The 26,142-nt window shown below is 37.3% G+C and overlaps 1 protein-coding gene across 11 annotated transcripts in view; it reads left to right on the top strand.

Moving 5' to 3' along the window:
- The window catches only part of HMBOX1 (homeobox containing 1), a 203,909-nt gene that overhangs the window by 119,290 nt on the left and 58,477 nt on the right, over positions 1-26,142 (top strand). For all 11 annotated transcript variants that reach the window (XR_007132250.1, XR_007132249.1, XM_047761041.1 and 8 more), the window contains exons 5-6: positions 14,571-14,681; positions 25,835-25,988. Coding sequence is in view for 9 of the 11 variants with exons in the window: in XM_047761041.1 (XP_047616997.1) it covers positions 14,571-14,681; positions 25,835-25,988 (265 nt within the window). In the remaining 2 variants the exon portion in view is untranslated. The remainder of the gene's footprint in view (positions 1-14,570; positions 14,682-25,834; positions 25,989-26,142) is intronic.

Below are 26,142 nucleotides of genomic sequence, written 5' to 3' on the forward strand. Positions count from 1 at the left end.
TTTTAATAGCTAAATGATATTTCTTTGTATGGATGTACCACATTTTATTTATTCATCAGTTGGGCATTTGAATTGTTCCCACATTTTGACTGTTGTGCATAATGCTGCTGTGAACATTTGTGTCCAAGTTTCTGTGTAGACAGATTCTCCTAGGATAAACTTAGAAATGGAATTGTAGGTCATATGGTAATTCTGTGTTTAAGATTTGGGGCAACTGTCAAACTGTTTTCTGTTTTACAGACCCTCCACAAATATATGAGGGATCCAATTGCTTCACATCTTCATGAACACTTGTTATTGTTTGTCTTTTTAATTATAGTCATTCCTAATGGTTCTGAAGTGGTATCTTGTATTTTTGATTTGTATTTCCTTAGCAACTAATGATGGTGAGCATTTCTTCCAAGTGATTTTTGTCTATTTTTGTATATTCTTTGAGAAATGTCTAGTTAGGCCTTTTGCCTGATTTTTATTGTTTTTGTCTTTTTATATTGAATTATAAGAGTTCTTTATGTAGTCTAGATACAAGTCCCTTGTCATGCAGAGTTTGTAAATATTTTTACACATTCTTCTTAACTGACTTTTGAAGTACACAAGACTATAATTTTGACAAAATCCAGTTTTTGTTGTTACTTTTTGTGTCGTAGCTAAGAAACTATTGCCTAATTCAGAATTACACAGATTTATGTCTGTTTTCTTCTAAGTTTTATAATTTTAACTTTTACATTTAGGTTTGATCCATTTTGTGTTAATTTTTATATAGGATATATGAGATGGGAACCCAACATCATATTTTTTGCATGTGGTTATCTAGTGCTCCAGCATCATTTGCTGAAAAGACTCTTCTTTTCCTATTTAATTTTCTTGTCACCCTCATCAAAAATTAATTGACCATAAAATGTGGGTTTATTGCCTGGCTCTCAATTCCAGTCCGTTGACCTATATGTCCTTATGCCAGTACCACAAAGTCTTGAATACTGTAGTTTGACAGTAAGTTTTGAAATTGTGAAGTGTGAGTTCTTCAACTTTGTTCTTTTCAAAGACTGTTTTGACTATTCCTGAGTCCATTACGTTTCCATAGGAATTTTAGGATTTCTGTAGAAAAACCAACTGGAATTTTAGTAGGAATTATGTTGAATCTGCAAATCAATTTGGGGGGCATTGTCATTTTAACAATATTTTAACAAAAATGTCACTTTAACAATTTAGAAAAATGAGATGTCTTTCTGTTTAGGTATTCAATTTTTTTTTCCCTTCTTTCTTTTCTTTAATGGTCATACCTGCAGCATGTTGAAGTTCTTGGGCTAGGGATTGAATTAGCTGCAGCTGAGGCCTACACCACAGCCATCTCAATACTGGATCTGAGCAATATCTGTGACCTAGGTTGCAGCCTCTGGCAATGTTGAATCCTTAACCCGACGAGTAAGGCCACAGATTGAACCTGCATCCTCACGGAGACTGTCGGGTTCTTAACCATCTTAGCCACAATGGGAACTCCTATTTTTTAGTTTCTTTTGACAGTGTTTTAGTTTTCATTTTACAAGTTTTGCACTACTTTTGTCAGATTTATTCGTAAATTCTTTATTCCTTTTGAAGATACTGTAATGAAATTGATTTCTGAATTTAATTTTTTGAATTGTTTATTGCTAGTGGATAGAGATAAAATTTAATTTTGTATATTGATCTTGTATCCTGCAATCTTAGTGGTGAAGCTATCTGTCTTTAACCACTAAGTAAAATATCAGCTGTGGGTTTCTCATGGATGTACTCTATCAAGGTAAGATGTTTACTTTTCTTCTTAGTTTGTTGAGTGTTCTAGATCGTGAAAGGAAGCTGGATTTTGTTAAATGTTTTTTTCTATGTCTATTAAAATAATTTCATGGATTATGTCCTTTATTAATATTACACTGATTGAGTTTCATATGTTGAATGAATTTGCCTTCCTAAGGTAAATCCCACTTGGTTATGGTGTATGATCCTTTGTATATGTTGTCGGATTCAGTTTGCTAGTATTTTATTGAGGATTTGTACATCCATATGCACAAGGGACATGGAGCTGTAGTCTTCATTTCTTGTAATATCGTCATCTCATTTTGAGATTAGGGTTATACTGGCTTCATAGAATGAGTTGGGAAGGAAGAAACTTATTTTTTGGAACTTTTGAAGGAATGGTGTGTGTGTGTATTACTTTTTAAGAAATGTTTTTATTATAGTTCATTTAAAATGTTCTGTCAATTTCTGCTGTACAGTAAAGTGACCCAGTTATACATATGTATACATTCTTTTTCTCACATTATCCTCCATCATGTTCCATCACAAGTGATTAGATACGGTTCCCTGTGCTATAGAGCAGGGTCTCATTGCTTATCCATTCCAAATGCTATAGTTTGCAACTACTAATCCCAAACTCCCAGTCCATCCCTCCCCCTCCTGCTTGGCAACCACAAGTCTGTTCTCCATGTCCATGATTTTCTTTTCTGTGGAAAGGTTCATTTATGCCATATATTAGATTCCAGATATGTGATATCATATGGTATTTGTCTTTCTCTTTCTGACTTACTTCACTTAGCATGAGAGTCTCCTGTTCCATCATGTTGCTGCAGGTGGCATTATTTTGTTCTTTTTATGGCCGAGTAGTATTCCGTTGTGTATATGTACCACATCTTCTTAATCTACTCATCTGTCCGTGGACATTTAGGTTGTTTCCATGTCTTGCCTATTGTGAATAGTGCTGCAGTGAACATATAGGTGCATGTATCTTTTTCAGTGAAAGTTTTGTGCAGATATATGCCCAGGAGTGGGATTGCTGGATCATATGGTAGATCTATATTTAGTTTTCTGTGGTACCTCCATACTGTTTTGCATGATGGTTGTACCAATTTATATTTCCACCAACAGTGCAGGAGGGTTTCCTTCTCTCCACATCCTCTCTAGCATTTGTTATTTGTAGTATTACTAATGATGGTCATTCTGACTGGTGTGAAATGGTACCTTATAGTAGTTTTGATTTGCATTTCTCCAATAATTAGTAATGTTGAGCATTTTTTCATATGTCTATTGGCTGTCTGTATGTCATCTTTGGAGATATGTCTCTTCAGGTCTTCTGCCCACTTTTTAATTGGGTTGATTGGTTTTTTGCTGTTGAGTTTATTACTTTTGAAACACATAGTAGAATTTACCAGTGAAACCATCTGACCTTTCTTTGTGGGAAGATTTTTGACTACTAATTTAGTATCTTCGCTTGTTATACATTCATATTTTCTATTTCTTCTTGAGTTAGGTTGTTTTAGGAGTGTATCCATTTCATCTAGGTTATGCAAATTGTTGGTATACAGTTTTTGTTGGTATACAGTTGGTATAGAATTTTTTATAACATTTTTTATTTCTATAATGTCAATAATGTCCCTTCTGTCTTTCCTGATTTAGTAATTTGAGCCTTCTCTCATTTTTCTTTGTCAGCCTACCTGAAAGTTTCTCAGTTTCATTGACCTGGTCAAAGAACCAGTTTTTAATATCATTGGTTTTCTCTACTACCATGTTTCTATTTTCTATTTGATTTATTTCTCCTGTTGCCGGAGGCCAGCTCTGGCGGCCGGGGAGTATACATCCCGATCAGAGAGGGACGCGAGTCGGAGAATGTACAACACGGAGACAGCCTCTTTGTCCCTTCTTTCAGGGCGCTGGACTGCTCAAACTTTATTGGCAACAGTGGTTGATTATATATAGACAGTTTTTCATTACAGATTACATCACAGTGTTAAAAGTACATTGGTTAACTATTACATGGTATAGCAGCTATGCATCCTGTTTTAAGATCTCTATCTTAACTAAACTTAGTGAGTACTTTGAAGAGGCCATAAAACACAAGAATTTGGCATTTACAAACTTTGTTTGTAGACTGGTGCTTATCTTCAAAGTGTTATGGCAGGGAGACAGTGTAAGTAAATATAAACCAACTTAATTAAACTAGCTATCACTAAAAAGCTTTTAAAATCAAAGACAAAACTCATAGCTAGGTTTTTTGGATAAGATATGGCTAACTTCTATGGACCTCATTAAGATCCTAACTCTAAAGTTTACTATATGACTAGTTAATAGATAAACACTATGTTTCAACTAAGTTGGATTTAAATAGGGGAAAATCTTTCAGGATGAAATTCGTATTATATTATTGTTGTAACTTTGTTAAATCACAAATCACCACAGGACAATAAGAATGGAAAATAAGAATAATAAGTAAATAATCAGGAAAGACTGAGGAAAACTGAATAACAAATAAAACAACAGGAAAGACTAGGTCACCCGAGAAACAGTCCATGTTCTCCAGGGCAAACATGGAAATTGCTTTCCCAGGAAAGCCCCAGTTCTTCCCCATCAACATCAAAGTGAGAGCTGTGTAACCTGAGGCCCGTCCTTGGCTTGTACCATGCAGGCAGGCTTTTATCCTGACCAGAGGCCCACCTTCGGCATGCACCGTTCAGGTGAGCTTTTTTCCTGACCAAAAGCCCACCTTCGGCTTGTACCATTCAGGTGAGCTCCCTTTCTTGGTTAAGAACCTGCCTTCAGGTTTTTCTGCCATCAGGCAAGGTCCTTTTTTTGAGCCCCTGCATTTTCTTGGCTCCCCGCACTCTTCCACATTATTTCCTTCCTTCTGCTTGCCTTGTATTTAGTTTGCTCTTCTTTTGCTAATTTTTTTAAGGTGGAGGGTTAGGTAATTGATCACAGGCTTTTTTTTTTTTTTTTTTTAGCTTTTTAGGGCTACACCCATGGCATATGGAAGTTCACAGGCTAGGGGTCAAATCTCAAATCAGAGCTGTAGCCACCAGCCTATACCACAGCCACAGCAGCACCAGATCTGAGCCACGTCTCCGACCTACACCACAGCTCATGGCAACGTTGGATCCTTTAACCTACTGAGCAGGGCCAGAGATTGAACTCACTTCCCATGGGTACTAGTTTCTGCTGAGCCACAACAGGAATTCTAGATCACAGGTGTTTTTAACAATAAATATTCTTCTAAGCACTTCCTTAGCTTTGTCTCATATATTTTGGTGTATTGTTTATGTGTGTTTGTGTTTAATTATCTCAAAGTATTTTCCAATTTCCTTTCGGATTTTTTCTTTGACTCATTGTTTAATTTCCACATATTCGTGTTTCCCAATTTTTTTCTATTATTGATTTTTAATTTTATTCCATTGTGTTTGGAGAACATGCTTTGTTTGATTTAAAAATTATTGATGGAGTTCCCCTCACAGCTCAGCAGTAACAAACCCGACTAGGATCCATGAGGATGTGGGTTCGATCCCTGGCCCTGCTCAGTGGGTTAACGATCAGGCATTGCCATGAGCTATGGTGTAGATTGCAGGTGTGGCTCGGATCCTCCATTGCTGTGGCTGTGGTGTAGTCTGGCAGCTGCAGCTCCAATTTGACCCTTAGCCTTGGAACTTCCAAATGCTGTGGGTATGGCCCTAAAAAGCAAAAATAAATAAATAAATAAAAATTATTGAGACTTATTTTATGGTCTAACATATGGTCTGTCCTGGAGAATGCTTCACAATACACTTTAGAAAAATGTGCATTCTGCTGTTGTTAAGTGGAATGTTCCATAGATGTGTGTTAGGTCTAATGGGTTTATACTGTTGTTTAAGACTTCTGTCATTGAAAAGGAGGTATTTAAGTCTTCAACTATTATTCTTGAATTGTCTGTTTCTTCCTTGAGTTCTGTCAATTTTTGCCTCTATACTTTGGGCTCAGTTGGTGCATATATATTTGTGATTTTGTCTTCCTTGTCAGATATTTTATCACTGTAAAATGTCCTTATTTTCTCTCTCGTAACAAATGTTGTCTCTAAGTCTCTTTTATCTCACATTAGTATAGGCAGTCCAGTTTCATTTGGCTGCTCGTAGAATGGTTTTTTTTTTTTTTTGGTCTTTTGTCTTTTTTTGTTGTTGTTGTTGTTGTTGTTGTTGTTGCTATTTCTTGGGCCGCTCCCGCGGCAGATGGAGGTTCCCAGGGTAGGGGTTGAATCGGAGCTATAGCCACCGGCCTACGCCAGAGCCACAGCAACGCGGGATCCGAGCCGCGTCTGCAACCTACACCACAGCTCACGGCAACGCCGGATCGTTAACCCACTGAGCAAGGGCAGGGACCGAACCCACAACCTCATGGTTCCTAGTCGGATTCGTTAACCACTGCGCCACGATGGGAACTCCCAGAATGGTGTTTTGGAGCACTTTTTGGTGCATCTTTTTGCACTCTTCTATGTTCCCTCTATTCGTGTAATCTAAAGTGAATCTTTTGTAAGCAGCATGCTGTGTGGTCATGTTTTTAATCGATTGTGCCAGTCTCTGTCTTCTTATTTAAGTGTATAATCCACTTAAATTTAATGTAAATATGAAAAGGTAGGATATACATCTGCATTTGTCATTTGTTTTGTATGTCTTGTGTCTCTTTTGTTTATGTCACGCACATAAACCTAAGCATGTGCACAGTCCTATGCATGCACCTGGCCTTCTAGATTCCCAGAAATATGTCAAAGTTTTTCAGAGAGCCTCATAGACATCTTAAGGATTCTTCAGCTTTTTAAATATTTTGTTCAGCTCCTTTTTTGCCCCAACTGTTATCACCTCAGACACCTGCAGTGTTAACCTATTGTGTTCTACAAACCACTTCCTTTCCTTCTCCCCTCCCAGGGAAAAGGCTATTCATGCTGAATGAGATCTGAATCAGGTCAAGTAAGGACAAGCTTTGAAGATGAGAGTTTCCAGAAAGGTCAAATAATGACATTTCTCTTAGAATGGTGGTTTGGAGCACTCCAAACGTGTTCTTCCCTTTCCAATGGCTACCAGACCACTCTTGGTTTTCACTCTGATTGCAAGAAAAGTCTACTGTGATTCTAGGATGATGGGAATGGGTGTAGGTCAAGTGAAAATGTCATACAGCTGGTCTTACTAAAATTTAGCTGTTTTTTTACTCTAATCTGGATTATCGCAAGCCTTTGCATAATTTCCAGAGTTCTGAAAAAGTTGATTCTGACAGCTTTGGCAGTGCTTTTATGGTTGAGCAAGATTTTCTCTCATTGCTTTTATGGGGGACTAAGTTTTCAGAAGTTTACTTCTGCCACCCATTGACATCACTCCAATTCAACAGATTTTAAAAGAAAATGTAATCACCCCCCAATTTCTCCTGTAGAGTTGTCCTTAAAGTATAAACATGGAAGATAAATATAAGAGCCTACAAGGACTAGGAAATGCAACACCAGTAAATCTGTAGTGATAAACTGCTTGATGAAGAAGTCTTACTAACCAAAAATTAAGTTGAAAATATAGAGTTTAAGCATTAACTTGAAAGGGGGCAAGAAGGATCCTTTAGGGAGCGTGAAAATAATCTGTATCTTGATTTGAGTGACGGTCACATGTGTGTATACGTATGTCAAAACACATTGAACTGTACACTTAAGAGTAGTGCATTTCATGGTTTATAAAATCTGCCTCAGTTAAAAACAAAAAAATACAGAGCTTTAGGAATTGAAAAACTGGGAAACTGTATGTTAAGTCCTGCATTCATTTAAATCTACAACTATGAGTAAACAACTAGGAATTATGAATCCAGAATAGAATTTAAATGGTTGTGCAGAAATGTCTTCTAAATATCAGGAGTTGGGTATAAAGGCTAGGAAGGAAGATACGTATTATGCGTAACTAATACACATAATATGTACGTGTATATGATCTTTTCTCCTTGCTTTAGTGTATTCTTAGGAACCTCATTTCCCTTGTAGAAGCCTTTACTAAACTTGAGTGGATTTTTCCCTCTAGTTTATTTGAATTTTTTTCTTGTGCTCAAATCAAACTAAATTTAATGTTTTTACTTTTTAAAATTCAATCTATAGTATGATCTCATTTTAGCCTATTCTAGATTCATATGTATGCCTGGAGTGGTGTTTTTTTGTTGTTGTTTTTTTAAGGCCCCACCTGCGCCATATGCAAGTTCCCAGGGTAGCAGTAGAATCAGAGTTGCAGCTGCCGGCCTACGCCAGATGCTTAACTCAATGAGTGAGGGCCAGGGATGGAAGCTGCATCCTCGTGAATACTAGTTGAGTTCTTAACCCCCTAAGCTGCAACAGGAACTTCGTGCTTGGAGTGATCTTATAATAAGTGTAGTTATTTCTAAATGGTAAGAATTTGGATCTTTTTTTTTTTTTTTTGGTCTTTTTGCTATTTCTTGGGCCGCTCCCGCGGCAGATGGAGGTTCCCAGGCTAGGGGTCGAATCGGAGCCATAGCCACTGGCCTACACCAGAGCCACAGCAACGCGGGATCTGAGTCACGTCTGCAACCTACACCACAGCTCACGGCAACGCCGGATCGTTAACCCACTGAGCAAGGGCAGGGATCGAACCAGCAACCTCATGGTTCCTAGTCGGATTTGTTAACCACTGAGCTACGACAGGAACTCCTGGATCAGTTTTTTAAAGCTAGCTTTGCTCTTAATTTTTCTACTTTCCTCTGAATTGATTTTTTTGAGGATTTTTTATAGTTGATTTACAATGTTCTGTCAATTTCTGCTGTGTATAGTAAAGTGACCTAGTCATATAAATATATATATATAATATATATAAATTCTCACATTGTCCTCCATCATGCTCCATCACAAGTGATTAGATATAGTTCCCTATGCTGTACAGCAGGATCCCATTGCTTATCCACTCCAAATGTGATAGTTTGCATCTACTAACCCCAGACTCCTAGTCCATCTGAATTGCTTCACTTATTTTTATGAGCATATATTAATGTTTCCAAAAAAATAATTATTTTAAAAATAAATTTTATAATATTCAGTAATGACAGACATATAGGGAAACAGTCTCATCATTGTTGGTTAGAGTAAAACTGAGTACAATTTTCTTTAGGGCACTGTCTAGTGGTATCTGTCACAAACTTAAATGCCACTCATATGCTGTGAATCAAATTACATTCATGTGAATCAGTCCTTTCAAAGTATTTTTTTCATTATTATTTTTGTCTTTTTAGGGTCGCACTTGCGGGATATGGAAGTTCCCAGGCTAGAAGTTGAATCAGAGCTGTAGCTGCTGGCCTACAGCACAGCAACGCCAGATCCGAGCCATGTCTGTGACCTACACCACAGCTCCTAGTAGTGCCATATCCTTAACCCACTGAGCAAGGATAGGGATCAAACCTGCATCCTCATGTATGCTAGTCAGATTTGTTTCCGCTGAGCCATGACAGGAACTCCTAAAGTATTTATTTACATACACAAAGAGGAGCATAGAATGTTCACTGCATGGTTGTTTATATTAGTGAAATATTAGCAACCATTGAAATGTTTAAGTGGATTATGGTGTATTTCTGATATAAAATACTATGTAGCTACTAGAATAATGAAGGCTCAGGAGTTCCCATCATGGCACAACAGAAATGAATCCAACTAGGAACCATGAGTTTGTGGGTTCGATCCCTGGCCTCGCTCAGTGGATTAAGGATCTGGTGTTGCCATGAGCTGTGATGTAGGTCACAGACTCGGCTCGCATCTGGCTTTGCTGTGGCTATGGTGTAGGCTGGCAGCTATAGCTCCAATTAGACCTCTAGCCTGGCTGCAGGTGTGGCCCTAAAAAGACAAAAAAGACCAAAAAAAAAAAAAGAATGATGAAGGCTCATAATATACTACATGAGAAAATTCCAAAACATTATGTGAGAAACATTTATTTATTTTGTGTAGAATGATTCCAAATGTGTGCTTAAAAAAACAAAAACAAAAACAAAACAAAAAAAAAACCCCTAGTGTACATATATACATATTTGTGTATTAAATGCACAGGAAAGAACCTGGAAGAATTCTTACCAAATAAACAAGGATACCTCTAAGTTAGGGGGGTGAGAGAATGGTTGGAGATACAAAAAGGACTTTTTTTGTGTTTGTGAATTATTTTTACGTAGAATTAATGCATGTGTTTTAACTTAAAATTTTTGTGACCTATCTCTGGTTGCACTGTGGAAGGTGAATTACAGAGATGACTGTAGCTCTCAAGTAGAAAATGGCTTAAAGAAGCACGTTTCACTTTTTAAACTCTGAAAAGATCTTCTAATTAAAAAGGATCTGGAGTTCCCATTGTGGCTCAGTGGTAACAAACCCAACTAGTATCCATGAGGACATGGTTTTGATCCTTGGCCTCGCTCAGTGGGTTAAGGATCTGGTGTTGCTGTGAGCTGTGGTGTAGGTCGCAGATGCAGCTCAGATCCTGCATTACTGTGACTGGCATAGGCTGGCAGCTACAGCTCTGATTCGACCCCTAGCCTGGGAACTTCCATTAGCTGCGAGTGCGGCCCCAAGAAGACAATCAATCAGTCAGTCAATAGGATCTGATCATGAAGCTTTTGTACTTTGTGAATCTTAGATGATTTGTTCTTTTCATCAAAGCTATTTCAAAAAGAGGCTGAAATTCCAAACTGCAGGAATGAGGATTGGAGAGAAGATAAAGAGAATTGAAGGGTGCAAAGCGGTTGGATTTAGTAAGCACGTGAGAGTTGGAAAAAGTAGTGTGGAAGATAAAATTGAGTTGGAGGACACAGGAAAAAGAGCAGATTTAAAGGAAGAGGATAATGAATTAAATTTACTATATTGAAGACCTGTGGGAAATTCTCATGAGGCTGTCTGTAGCTGGTGGTTGGAAAGAACAGCCTGGTGCTCTAGAAGTCATTGGTGTTTGGATGTTTTAAATCATGACTGTCGATAGTTGAGATGACCGAAGGAAGAGTGTGTGGAGAGAAGATGCTTACAAATGGAATCCTGGGGCACAAACACGTAAGCAGATAACAAAGCCATCTCTGAAGCCAACTGAAGAGTTGCACTGGAGAGTTGCATCCATCATTGCAAGGATGGAGATGATGTGAGTGGTCAGTACCACCACAGCTCCACGGGAAGGTGTAGTACTAGGGACTTTGACCAGGATGGGTTGTGGTGGAGAGCCCTCTAGTGGAAGGGAACATGGCATTTGAGGAACTGGAGGGAGCCTGGTAGAGCTGAAACTCAAAAAAAAAATGTGAATGAGGCTGGCAGAAAAGCTCCATCATCCTTTGAACGCAATGTGATCACTTTCTTATTGGAAAGAAATTAACCAGGGGTTAGTTTTAGTCTCTCAGTGTATGAAGGTTATATGTAAATTTTTCTTTTCTTCTGTCCTGTGAAAGATAGAAAAGAGTTTTTGAGGAGCTAAAACTTGTGGATAATGGCATTTTTTTTTTCAAGCAGTGGGGAAATAAAGGGCATTATGAAAATTTTCTCCAAAGGAGAAGTACCAAAGCTGACAGTAAAGAAAACTGCCTAGCTGAAGTTCCAAAGACATCTTTCCATATTGATACATAGCCATTTGTTTAAAACACCACATAGAATTTTAAAAACTTTTTTGGGAGACATTTTTTTAATATAAAAGTTACACATACAGAGAAAAGTGTCCAGCTTAATCACTTTTACAAAGTAAAGACACACATGTAACCACCATCCAGATCAACATCAAGAACAATGCTGGTCACTATATAAGTATAAGCCTTTTTCAGCCTGCCTCTGGTAATAACCTCCTCCCTCCTAACCACAGATAACTGCTATTCTGATTGTTGTCCATGTAGGTAAAATGTGTCCATATTTTTAACTTTAAATAAATTGAATCATACGGTATTGTGTGTAGCTTTTTTATGTTTATGTCTAATGTTTTTTGGCCAACATTACTTTTGTGAGATTTGTCCATGTGGTTGAATATAGCAATAGTTTTTACCCTTTTTCTACTTGGTGTAAAAGTCTGTAGTAGAATACCCGAATATCACAACATATGCATTTTCCTGTTAATGGTTATTTGAGTTATTTCAAACTGGGGACTATGATTGATAATGCTCACAGAGCCTTCTTGTGCATGTGTTTTGAACAAATTCTTTTGAGCATGTACACATTTCTGTGAGCTATATACCAAGGAAATAAATTGCTAGATCATATGGTACACATATGTTCAGCTTTAGTAGATATTGCCCAATTGTTTTCCAAAGGGGCCCTGACATTTTACTATTACATTAGCAGTGTGAGAGTTTCATGCACTCCATGCCCAGCCAACACTTGGAATTGATGGCTTTTTGTAGTTTGATTTTAGTTTCTGTTGTTTGTTTTTGATGCTATTTTAGAACATCAGGTTTAAAAATCTGCCCGGTATTTCATTATATGAATATACCATAGTGTTAGTCTCCTTTTGATGCGGTTTTGCCTTCTTCCCCTACTATAACACAGCCAGAACCTGGACAGCTCTAATGTCTAGTAGGCCCTGTGGTTTGTTATATGTGTGATCTGACTGTTTAAGGAAGGCTTCACACTGAAAGCAACAGAATCATTTTTTTTTCTTAGCAGATTTTCCTCAGATCCCCTCTGTTTTTTGGGGGGGAGTGGGGGTGGGGCTGTACCTGCAGCATATGGGGGTTCCCAGGCTAGGAGTCTAATTGGATCTATAGATGCTGACCTACACCACAGCCACAGCAACACCAGATCCAAGCTGTGTCTGTGACCTACCACAGCTCATGGCAACACCGAATCTTTAACCCACTGAGCAAGGCCAGGGATCAAACCTGCGTCCTCATAGATGCTGGTCAGATTTGTTTCCACTGAGCCACGACAGGAACTTCCACTCTGTTTTTGAGTAGTATGATACCAATATAAGAACCCATGTAAAATAGTTTGGTTTTGTTAACATGAAAATCAGTTTTGATTTCATGGTGGTAAATGGTTGTTTTCTTCACTCTTGTTAAAAGCAGTGTAGAAAAATAGTATAATGTCTGAAACTAGACTTTTGGTGAAAGCATTGCTAAACACAACCAATTTAATTATACTGAATAATTTGCATTCTCTTAAAACAAGCCTACAGTGATAACTGCCAGCACCTGCATCACATAGATCTTCAATCCATTGGAGAACTGCTGTGTGAATGACTTAAAAATGTAATCCCTTCAGTTTTAGAAAATTCTTTTGAATTTTGCCCTTTGAAAGTGAAAGGTATTTCCAATCAGAGAACCATGCTTCCCAGCCCAACCTTTCTTTTAATAAAACTCCCCTCCCTCATTTCCTCAAATTTTCTTTTAACCTGGGTTTTTTAAAGTATGAAGCTCTAGGGGCTTCCTTTTGATGAGTTAAATGTGATCACCAGACCTTCTGCCTCTTCTCATGTTAAGGGGGTGTGATTACTTCAGGATAACCACTCTTCCTGTTGTGCATTATAGCTTTAAGCAGGTGTTGGCACAGGTGGTGTTCAGTACTATCCAGTTACCATGAGTAATTCCTTTGGAGAGATTAGATACTGTTAACCCTCTGTGGTAGCTGAATGGTCTTTTGGAAAGTGCCTTACGGGCATATAAGACAGTTTCATATTTCCTATTATCCTTTGCTTTTGCAGTTGTATGTTGAATTATTCATTTTTGGAATAGTTATGACCAGAAGGAGTATGTTATTCTCATACTAGTAAGTTGTAGGTAATGCTTTTTTACTTTCACTTGTGGAGGTTTTCACAGTTCTAATTAATTGCTGTCAAGAATGTCTTAGTGATAGCTGAAAACTACTGCTTTATATTCTGTTCAGTGTTTTGATAAATTGGTATTAGAAGAACATCTTTACCTCTTGAGATTTTGTAAGGTCATATTGTAGTATAACTCTAAAAGTCTTCTGTTAGTTAGGTGTACTAATAACAAGTCTGGGAGTTCCCATCGTGGCGGCGCAGTGGTTAATGAATCCGACTGGGAACCATGGGGTGGTGGGTTCGATCCCTGGCCTTACTCAGTGGGTTAAGGATCTGGCGTTGCCATGAGCTGTGGTGTGGGTCGCAGACTCAGCTCAGATCCCGAGTTGTTGTGGCTGTGGTTTAGGCCGGTGGGCTACAGCTCCAATTGGACCCCTAGCCTGGGAACCTCCATATGCTGCAGGAGTGGCTCTAGAAAAGTCAAAACGACCAAAAAAACAAAAAGCAAACAAGTCTGAAAATAATTAGCCTACATGAATTAAATAATCCAGAAGCCTATTGAAGAGTATATTTTCAATGACCTCTCCTTTCCCAGGCCCTAAATCTCATCAGTGTCAGTAATGAGTAGCAAAAGATGCTGGCTTGATTGTTTTATTTATTTTTTTTGTTTGTTTTCCTTCTAAATAATCGGGTAAAGGTTCTAATATTCTAAACCAGGATTGGGAATAGAGGTGGTGATGGTAATTGAGCACAAATCTAACCAACTTCTGACAAGTATTACTTAGGAATCTCTTCATTTATCTTATAGTCATGGACCTAGTTTAGAGATTAATTTAGAGACCACTTTCATATCTTGGTAAATGAAATGTTTTGGCCTCTAATGGAGCATTTCTGAATATATCCTTGAAGTCAGCTTTTACAAAGAAGCCTGATATTAAAAACCTTTGCCCAAGTTTCAGCTTCTTTATACAGTAACAGAGTAAACTACCTGGTAAGTAACCTAAAACCAGCAGTCCCCTCATTAACTTCCCTGTAATTGCAGTACCCACAACAGCTATTTTTCTTTCTACATAGGTATCAGTCAGAGCCGGATCTCTCACTGGCTGTTGCAGCAAGGATCAGACCTGAGTGAACAGAAGAAAAGAGCATTTTACCGATGGTATCAGCTTGAGAAGACAAACCCTGGTAAATATCCTTTTCTTTTTTTATTGCATGTGAAACAAAACAAATGTAATTAATTACTTTATTGAATCCATGTACTGACTTGTCTTCCTCAAGGTAGTTTCATACTCTACTCTTGTTCCTTTATGCCAAAGAACACTCTTAACTGTAAAATCTAAGCCCTGATTGTAGTTTAGTGACTAATATTATGTAGTCATTTTCACAGCTTCCTCCAAAACTTCTCTGTTTCCAGGTTATATTATGATTGTCTATGGCTGTTTTTTTTTTTTTTTCCTCAGCTCTTGGTACCCATATGATTCCATATCTAGTTGTGTGTGTGTGTTTGTAAATCTTTTTTTTTTTTTTTGTCTTATTGCCTTTTCTAGGGCCACTCACGTGGCATGTGGAGGTTCCCAGGCTAGGGGTCTAATTGGAGCTGTAGCCACCGGCCTACACCAGAGCCACAGCAACTTGGGATCTGAGCTGCGTCTGCGACCTACACCACACCTCATGGCAACGCCACACCCTCAACCCACTGAGCTAGGCCAGGGATCGAACCCGCAACCTCATGGTTCCTAGTCGGATGCGTTAATCCCTGTGCCATGACGGGAATGCCTGTAAATCTTGTTTTAGTAATATAAATTTAATAATTTTACTTCATTCATGATATACCATATCCAATGATTGTTGCTAATGATTTTCTGTTTCTAATTCTGGGTAATGAATTTGCCTTTGAACCTTAGGCTGAAGCTGCCCTGATGACTTTGGGAGCAGCGGTAGGTTGGAAAGTACAATGAAATATTAAGGGGAAAGATCACAGAAACCTTTGTATTATCTAAAATTGCCAGGAACAGGCAAGATCTATTGCAGGATACTTTTAACAGGTGGTATATACAGTAAAATCTGAAGTCGTGTGACAAACTGTCTCAATCTACACATAACAAACTGATGGCAATGAGATCAGTCTCAGGTTTCACCTTGTGATTAAACCTTGAGCTATCTTCTGTAATAGTACAGCCTTTGTTAACAGATTAAATCACCAGTTGAAATACTGCGTGTTAAAGACTCAGCTATAATAATAGCATTGGCTCTAAAGTGGAAATAACAACCTTATATATGCATGAGACGTATATGTGAGACGTATATGTGTATGTTTTCAAAGATGCAGTTCCTTTTTTTTTTTTTTTTTAACTTGAAAGGCTCAGGCAGGACAAAACAGAACAGACTATATCAATCTCTCTCCAGTCAGTTATTTAATCTACTCAACCCCCCATTTCTATATTGAAGTGTTTCAGATTTACAGAAAAGTTGAAAGAGCAGTACAGTTAACAACTGTTTACTCTCTTCTTAGATACAATAATTGTTAACATTTTGCTATATTTGCTTTATCCCTATAAAATAAATAAATGAATAAATTTTAAAATGTATGTATGCATGTGTACAAACACATAGTCATTCTCTTTAGTAGTCATCTCCTAAAAAAGGATAATTGCCTACATAACCACAATTCCCATTATCACATCTAAGAAAATTAATTGTAATCCAATTATATCACCTAATATTGGTCCATATCCATACTTCTTTAGTTATTACAAGAATGTATTTTGTAGCTTTTTTAAGAATTAATTTTTAATTGAAGTATAATGATTTATAATATTATTTTAGTTTTATATGGATAGCAAAGTGATTCAGTTATATATATTTTTTCAGATGTTCCATTATAAGTCATTACAAAATATTGAATATAGTTCCCTGTGTTTATGTATTCTGGGTATAGTAGTTTGTATCTGTTAATCCCATACTCCTGACTTATTAGCTTTTTTAAATTAAATAGTATGTAATTTAAGTTGACATATTTTGGAATTTGTTGTTAAGTCTCTTTAGACTCTAAAAATCTAGTCACTTAAGGTTGTTTTTGGGGTTTTTTTTTTTTTTTCATAAACTTTTTAAACCATCTAACCTTACAGAACGTCCCACATTCTGGACTTTTCTATTTCTTCTTAGTGTCAATTAACTTATTCTTCTATAGCCCATGTATTTTGTGTAAACTGAAAGTTAGGATTAAAGGCTTGATTAGATTCAGGTTAAATTTTTTAGTGAGAATACTTTATGGAGTGTTTAGGAAGGACATTTAGTAATGGCTAAAATATATCAAATTTGATATATTTTGAAATACATCAAAATAAAATGCATAGGGGGATGGATATATGATAAAATAAGTGTAGTACAATATTAGATCATATGGATATAGATTTTCACTATAAAATTCTTTCATTGTTGCTGTATATTGAAAGTTTTCACAGTAGAACATTGGGGCAAAATACTTTGTAGGTAATGTTTACCTCATATTACCACATAACGAGAGGCATGGATTATGGTTTATGGTTTTCTATGGATAGATTCCCAGGATCATATGGTAGTTCTATTTTTAGTTGTTTGAGGAACCTCCATACTGTTTTCCATAGTGGTTGCACCAGTTTTAATTTCCATCAATAGTATGAGAGGGTTCTAAAAGATACATGCACCCAGTGTTCACTGTACCACTATTTACAGTAGCCAAAACATGGGAGCAACCTAAATGTCCATTGACAAAGGAATGGATAAATAAGATGTAGTACATATATAAAATAGAATATTATTCAGGCATAAAAAGCATGAAGTAATGTCATTTGCAGCAACGTGGATGAACCTAGAGATTATCATACCTTAATAGTTAGAAGTTAGTGAAAGACAAACATCATATATCACTTACATGTGGAATCCAAAAAAAAAGGGCATAAATGAACTTATTTGCAGAACAGAAAGAGACACACAGACTCTGAGAAACTTATGGTTAGCAAAGGGGACAGGTGACAGGGATAAGGATGGACTTGGGTTTGGGATTGGCCATATGCACAATGAGGTATATAGAATGGTTGGCCAGTGGGGTCCTGTATGTGTATAGCACAGGGAACCCTATCCACTATTCTGTGATAACCTATGCAGGAAAAGAATCTGAAAGAGAGTGCATATGTGTACACAAATAACTGAATCACTTTGTTGTACAGCGTTATAATCATCACAACATTGTAAATCAGCTATACTTGAATAAAACTTTTAAAAATGAAAAAAAAAAAGAGGCATGGAACGTCAGGTTGTAGTACCATTCATTTGCTAAATTTGAGTATTTGTTCAAGTAATTGCTGGATCCTGTTTTTGCGGTTTGTAAATAATCTATAGGGCATTATTTTGTCACTGGATGCATGGCCTTTCCTGCAACAACCTGAATGGTCTTAGCATCTATTGATGATGGTTCCCTGAATCAGTTATTCCAGTGGGGGATTGCAAAATGGTGATAATGTCATCTAGCATTCCTTCAGTATTTATTAGCTGGCAGTTTTTCTACAAAGAACTTTCAGTTTTAGATGTTTTTCTAATGATATCCATGTATATAGGAAAACCTCTCAAAATAATGACTCTGTTATTTATTGCCATTAGTTAAAAGTTCTAAAGCAGCACAGTTCTGCAGTTACCTGGTGGCCTAGTGGTTAAGGATTCAGCTGTGTTACTACTCTGGCTCTGCTTCATTCCCTGGCATGGGAACTTTTGCATGCCATGGGTGAGGGCAAAAAAAAATTTTTTTAATAAAATTAAAAAGGCAGCACAGTTCAGTAGAAATATAATATGAATGACATATACAATTTTAAATTATCTAGTAGCCACATTTAAAAAATAGCTAAAATTAATTTTAATAATATATTTATATATGTATTATCACTTCAACATTTAGTCATTACTTTAAAAAATTATTGAGATCTTTCTTTCGCTCTTCTTCCCTCCCTCCTTCTCTCTCTCTCCCTTCTTTACTCTTCCTTCCTCTTTCTTTCTTTCTTCCCTTCCTCTCTTCTTCCCTTTCCTTCCATCCTCTCTTCTTTGGGATCCGGTGTGTATTTAACACTTAGAGCCCATATCATCTCTGACCAGCTATATTTCGGGTACTCAATAGCCACATGTGGCTTGTGGCTACCATATAGGACAGCACAGCCTAAAGATTCATATTGAGGCAACATTTTAATTTTAGCTCTAAGCCATCTTCTTAAAGACATCACTTCTCCCATGATTCACAGCAGAGCAAAGCAAATGCAGAAGGACAAAAACTTGGTACTTGGTCTGTTTAATAGAGCAGCTTAGGCTATGAAAACAAGAGTTGGGCTAGGTAAATAAGGAAATCTGCCCAGGGGTTTCATAAACCTGGTGACATGTCAGCAGTTGGCTTCCAGGTGGAATATCAGAGGGATGTTAGGATATTCCAATATATATACAGCAGTAGCAGTGAAGAATTTGGAAGACAACACTAGTCAGCTGTGTCAGGTAATTAGCCTCTATAAGAGAAGGGATTTTTGTCTCTTGGATTTGGCACTTAGACCTGTGCCTGACATATAATCTAATCATAGCTGGTAAAGCTGCTCTCTCACACTGGATTTCAGGGCTGGGCTTCAGTCTTAGACAGGGACATGGATACCAAGAAAATGAATTCACTAGAAATAGGAAAGTGAGACTCTCAGATGAGCACTGTTGCAGCTGATCTGATATCACTGCTAACTGTGGAATACTACTGTTGGAATCCAGTTTTTCGCATTAGGGTGTTAGAGTGTTCTTCTGAAGTTGGAACTAAGGTGAAACTGAAAAAAAAAGAGAAAGGATTAACAGCATCATCTAGCTATTGAGTAGCAGCTGTTTTTTGTTTGTTCATTTGTTTTTTTAAGGATATAGTGTCTCCTTTTAAGAGTAAGTTCCCTTTATTATACATATTTGCTTTTCAATGAAGGTACATTAGCAACTGCCCCCTTTTTAAAGAACTTCCTGTTTTTTATTTGAGAATCAAATCTAGTTGGGAGTTCTTTCTGGTTTTCTAGTTTAGTTCTTTCTGGTCTATTTTCTAGTTTGCTGTAGAACATAATTTAAAGTTAGCTGAAGAAGATAAGTTCATAATTGTCAGTTGATAGTTTTCATTGTATGAACAGTAATTGGATATTATCAATTGAAATTTAGATTTTAAAAGTTTTTCTTGGCACTTTCACCTTTATTATAGGAGCTAATGGGGGGAGTTCTTGCTGTGGCTCAGCAGTAACGAACCTGACTAATATCCAAGAGGATGCAGGTTGGATCCTGGGCCTCACTCAGTGGGTAAAAGGATCTGGCATGGCTCTGACTGTGGTGCAGGCTGGCAGCTATAGCTGTGATTCAGCCCCTAGCCTGGGAACTTCCATATGCTGTGGGTGCGGCCTTAAAAGGACCAAAAAAAAAAAAAGAAAAACCCAAAACAAAACAAAAAAACTAATAAGGTATTGAATTTTTCTATATTGAAAAGAGCTGAGGAACCAAGTTCCCATAGTTGAGATCTGCTTTTGAGAGGCAGTTAGGTAGAAAATAAGATGTCAGTAATTTTTATTGATAGTTGTTTTATTTCATTTTTTTTCTCTTTCCAGGACAGATAGCTCATCAGAAGAAATGTAAATGGTACCATCCCTTTGCATATGTTTTGAGAAAGACTGCAAAATTAAATAAAATCACAATCAATGAAAAAGTACTTTTTTTTCCTTTAAATTTAAGCATTTAGAAAACAAATGAAAAATGTTTATACATTTAGTGCCTTTTTTCCTGGGCTTATAGCATTTCTCTCTGTATACTTTAAAGTTCTTCTCTTTTTCAGTCTCTTCACTGTGGATCCATTTGAATAGGTTTGTTTGTTTGCTGTTTTTATTTTTAGTCTCTCTTTTAGTGGACTCAGCAAGGAAAATAATAGTGTGAATGTTTAGGTTATATTTATTGATAATCCCATAGATATGGTGTAATTCTCTGATAAACAGACCAATCATCAGAATTTCCCAGAATAACCCAAAGCCTGCCAAGGCATATGAATAAAATAGGCTGATGGAAACTGATCAAATACATTTTATCTTATTTCTTATGAAAACATTTACAAGAAAATGCCTATTTTTTAAAAGCACCGAGTACTAAATTCAGCATGGTTGACATCAAAATCCTCTTTATTTAATCAAATTAAGCTCAACAGTCCTTTCCCTTGTCTAATTTAAACATTACTATAGCCGACCAGGTTTGATGAGTTCTTCTTGGCTCATGGCAGTGATTCCACATATTTCTAAATGAAACAATTAAATAAAGTTTGCCAAGAGGCTTATGCAGCAAGCACATGCAGTAAATTTGGAGATCAGAAGTAATGCCTCCTCTCTGTTGCAGAGTGTCAGAGTCTCAGGGAAATCATGTGTGTGACATGGGGAAGATGAAAAATTACTTTTGGAGAAGCTAGTTTCTATGAATGGAACAGTAATAACATGCTTGTAGTCATTCTTTTATTAGCTGATTGGTAAAGGCTCACCCAAAAGTAACACTGATAAGGAAGGAAATGATTATAGATGCAAAGAGTGCATTTACCAAGATATTAAAATGTATCAGGAGATTAGGAAGAATTTTTTCCCCTCTTGGGTTTAGGTTTGCTAGATAAATCTGCAAAATTTTGTATTAATGGGAGCCAAAATATAATGTGGAGGGGAAAAAAATGTTTCTGTAGAGAACACAGGTGATAAATACGGTTCCTATGGTGAAGAAAAATAGTGGATTCCTTAGCCAACCCAGAACATTTACGTTTTACCTCAGAGTCTTGTATACATTGTTTCTGTATTTTAGTATCTTTGTATTTTTCTGTCAAAGTCAACAATTTTGAACCCATTCTTGTGTTATTCATTGCTCTCCATCCATTTCTTTCCCCTCCCTCCTCCTCCTCCTCTTCTTCTCCTTCTCCTCCTTCTTTTTCCTCTTCCTCCTCTTCTTCTTCCTTTTCTTCCTCTTCTCCTTCTTCTTCCCCTCCTCCTTCTCCTCCTCCTCCTCCTTTTTCTTTTTCTTTTTTTTAACAGTTGCATCTGTAGCATGTGGAAGTTCCCAGCTAGCGGTCAGATCAGAGCTGCAGCTGTAGGCCTACACCACAGCCATGGCAACACTGGGTCAAAGTCACATCTGTGAGCTACACAACAGCTCACAGTAACACCGGAACCTTAACCCACTGAGCAAGGCCAGGTATCAAACCAGCATCCTCACACAGAAAACGTCAGACCCTTAACCCACTGAAGTAACCAGATCACTACTTCTCTCTCTTTTTTCCTTCTTCCCTCTCTCACCTCTTCTTTTCCTTTCTGACCAATTTTATTTCATTTAAGCTTCCTTTTTTTTTTCCTTTTTTCCTTTTTGCCATTTCTAGAGCCACTCCTGCGGCATATGGAGGTTCCCAGGCTAGGGGTCCAATCGGAGCTGTAGCTGCCAGCCTACACCAGAGCCACAACAACGCGGGATCCGAGCTGCGTCTGCAACCTACACTACAGCTCACAGCAACGCCGGATCCTCGACCCATCGAGCAAGGCCAGGGGTCGAACCCGCAACCTCGTGGTTCCTAGTCAGATTCATTAACCATTGCACCATGACGGGAACTCCTAAGTTTCCTTTTTATAAAAAACCTGGACAATACAGGATATTATAAAGAAGGATGGGTATATTACCAGTAAACCCTTATACCAGGAAAGAACCATTATTAACAGTTGGCTTATTTTCTTCACCCTTATGATTCAATTAAGATTCTTTGTATTCTTTCTTTTATGTGTACCCATTTGTCACTCTAAGAAAGCATGCTGTAGTTACAGATATGGCGCACATGTTGCAATTCATTGACCTATTTCTCATCTTCGACCACAGAAGCCCTGAAACTCTCTATCCTTTTACCAGAGCCAGACGGTGGATGAGAGGGCCTGGTGCCTTACCCAATTCATTTCTACCTCTGTCTTTATCAGTCATGGTAGCAAGTTTGGCTCCATTTTAGACCGTTTATCATGGCAGTAGAACAAAGTTTATATAATCTAATTTAGATTCCAGAGCCTCAATATACTGTAAATCCTGCTTGTATTTACTTATTTGCAGAATAAAAACAGAGTCACAGACTTTGAAAACAAACTTATGCTTACCAAATGGGACTGGTGGGAGGGAGAGGTGCATTGGGGGTTCAGGATTGGTATATGCACACTGTGGTGTATGGAATGAGTGGCCAGTGGGGACCTGCTCTATAGCACAGGCAGCTCTACCCAATATTCTGTGATAATCTATATGGGAAAAGAATCTGAAAAAGAGTGGATGTGTGTGTATATATATATAATTGGATCACTCTGTTGTACAGCAGGAATTATCACAACATTGTAAATCAACTATACTTCAATAAAACTTTACAAAAAAGAGTAATTATTAACCAAAAAAAATAAAGTACCAAAGCAAAGACTTTGAAACCCTGTAACCTCATAGTTCGCTTACATCTAAACTTTGTTAGCTTTTTATTGGGCCTAGACCTAATTGCCAATATTTTGGCAGAATGAAACCCTCGTTGCTGAACTATCCAAAGAAGGGTTTCAGTTTAGTGTCTCAGTGTGTAGGCCTGGAATTTTTTTTTTTTTGTCTTTTGTCTTTTTTGTTGTTGTTGTTGTTGCTATTTCCTGGGCCGCTCCCACGGCACATGGAGGTTCCCAGGCTAGGGGTTGAATCGGAGCTGTAGCCACCAGCCTACGCCAGAGCCACAGCAACGCGGGATCCGAGCCGCGTCTGCAACCTACACCACAGCTCACGGCAACGCCGGATCGTTAACCCACTGAGCAAGGGCAGGGACCGAACCCGCAACCTCATGGTTCCTAGTCGGATTCGTTAACCACTGCACCACGACGGGAACTCCTGGAATTTTTTAAATGAGAAGTCAGCAGACTCTTCCTGTAAAGGGCCAGATAGTAAATGTTTTAAGCTGTGTGGTCTCTGTTACAGTTATTCAATTCTGCCATTATAGTACAAAAAAAGAGGCAATATGTAAATGAATGAGTGTGGCTAGGTGCCAGTAAAACTTTCTTTAAACTATGGCATCAGGCCAGAGTGTGCCACATGTTTTAAGCCAGTGGTCTCTTATGGCCTGTGTGGTGACTCACTTGCCCATTTGAGAAAGAAGTCAAATATTTACATCATTATTCTAAATAATGTGAAATGCATTGACCATATAAAAACAGATTAACAGTTTTGATTTATATCAAAATCAAGATTACAGAGCACACCATAAATTAAAAAAAATGAATGACAGATGGGGAAAAAAATAGTTGCAGTCTATGTGACTAGCAATTTTACACAGCAATAAGAGGAATAACAAAAGAAAAAAGAGCAAAAGATATAAATTCACAAGAAAAGATATAATGGTCAGTAAATGCTCATTCTTACTAATAGTTAAATCTTTATATTGAATAGTTAAATCTTTATACTGAAGAGAAATTTTTTGCCTGCCAAATTTATAAATGTGAATAATTAGTAACACTTAGAATACTCAGTATGTTGGGGAATTGGAGAAATAAACAACTGGAGATGATTGTGATGTCTTATATTACTTCTTTATTATTGTGCAATAAATTACTCCACTGTTTAGCAGTTGAAAACAACAAGCATTTATTATCTTGCAGTTTCTGTGGGTCAAGAATTTAGGAGCAACTTAGCTAAGGTAGTTCTGGCTCAGAGTTCTCATGAGGTTGTAGTCACGCTGTCAGCCAGGGCTGTGGTCACCAGGACAGGGCAGTCTGAGTCTAAGGTCACTCCTGTGAGTATTAGCAGGCCTTACAGCCTAATGGCCAGACTTTATCAGGTCCTCCACATGGGCCTCACCGTTGGCTTCCTGAGTGCTCTTACAACTTTGGTGGCCTGTTTTCTCCTGAGCAAGTGATTCAAGAGCCAGAGCAGCCACACAGACACCATGGTGGTATTCTACATTCTAATCTGATTAGTTGCAATAGCTCTAGTCAGAAGCTGCAAAGCTTCTTATGACCTAGCCTCCATTTCCATTTTGTTATCAAAACATGTCACAGGACCAGTCCAGATAAAAGGGCATGATGACCAGGAGGTGTGACCTTGTGAAGGGCCATCCTTGGAACCTATCCCAGAAGTTATGCTTGGGAGAGATCATGTTGGCTTACTCTAAAGTGGTAGTAGTGAAGGTAATATAATTTGGTCTGATTCTGGATCTATTTGGAAGATAAAATTGACAGGATTTGCCTATGGATTAGACATATATATGGTATGTGGGAGAAATAGCAAAGTCAAAGTTGAATCTGAGATTTTTGAGCTCAGCAATTTGAAGAAAAGGGATGCTGTTTACTCAGATGGAAGAGACTGCAGTATAACAGGTTTGGAGTGGAAAATCAGTATTGATTAAAATATTGGACATCTGTACATATAAAGAGACAGTACATATAAAGATGTAGCTATTAAGGGAAGATCAACAAATAGATCTATATGAAGAAAAGTAGAAACACTAACCACAGTGTTAATTTAACATACAATAAATAAAGTATAATTCCTATTATGAAGAAAAATATATACATACATGCATTAGCACCAGTTCAGGTTGAGAAAAGGCTCGTCAAGGAATTAGTAAAATGTCTTTATTATACATTTTTTCCCATTGGTTTTTTTATGTTTGGAGGTAAAAAATAGTATAGCATTAACAGGCAGTTAACTTATGGAGATCTGATTTAGTTAATAGAATAAAAACATATCAAATATCTTTTTAATGATATATTTGGCTTTTTAAAAAGGACTTCACTACAATTAATGTTATTTTAAATTCATTTCCTACCTGCATACATACATTCTTTAAAAGGCTCCATTTTCTCAACAATAAGAAGTCTTTTGAACGATAATGAAAGGTTCTGAACATACAGGATATATTGTTCAGATAAAGATTAAAGCTGTCAATTGGGAATTTCAAGAGAGATTTTTCAGTGGAAGATACTCTGATTTTAAGTTGCCACTGACCGAAGACTGTACTTCCCTATCCCCCTGAAGAGATAGATTTTGAGCTTTATTTTGAAAATTGACATAAACAAAGATAAAAGACAAATTATAAACTTAAATTAATGATGGACATTTTAGGGAAGAGTTTTTGTCTCTTTGGATTTTTATTTTGGTCAAATAACTTTTAAAAAATATAAATATCAAAAGTATTGGGCCTGCAGGTTTCAGTGGAGGGGTAAAAGTTTACTCTTTTTTCATGATATGATTTGTCGTATTGGTTTTAGTAAATTGCAAGATATTTGCACAAAACATCTTATTCATTTCAGGGGCCACACTAAGTATGAGACCAGCCCCCATTCCAATAGAGGACCCGGAATGGAGACAAACACCTCCCCCAGTCTCAGCCACATCTGGTACCTTCCGACTACGACGAGGGAGTCGATTTACCTGGAGAAAGGAGTGCCTGGCCGTCATGGAAAGGTACATATCTCCTTTTCCTAGGAGCAATCGCCCAAACTTAGGAAGAGAAACTTTGGATAGATTTGGATATTTTTCATTTCAAACAAGTAATTTGAGATCTAGGTTCTATCTCTAAAAGTACTTTAGACTTTTATAAATACTGTATTGTTGAAAT

This window comes from Phacochoerus africanus, chromosome 15 (genome assembly GCF_016906955.1).
Source record: "Phacochoerus africanus isolate WHEZ1 chromosome 15, ROS_Pafr_v1, whole genome shotgun sequence".
NCBI lineage: Eukaryota > Metazoa > Chordata > Mammalia > Artiodactyla > Suidae > Phacochoerus > Phacochoerus africanus.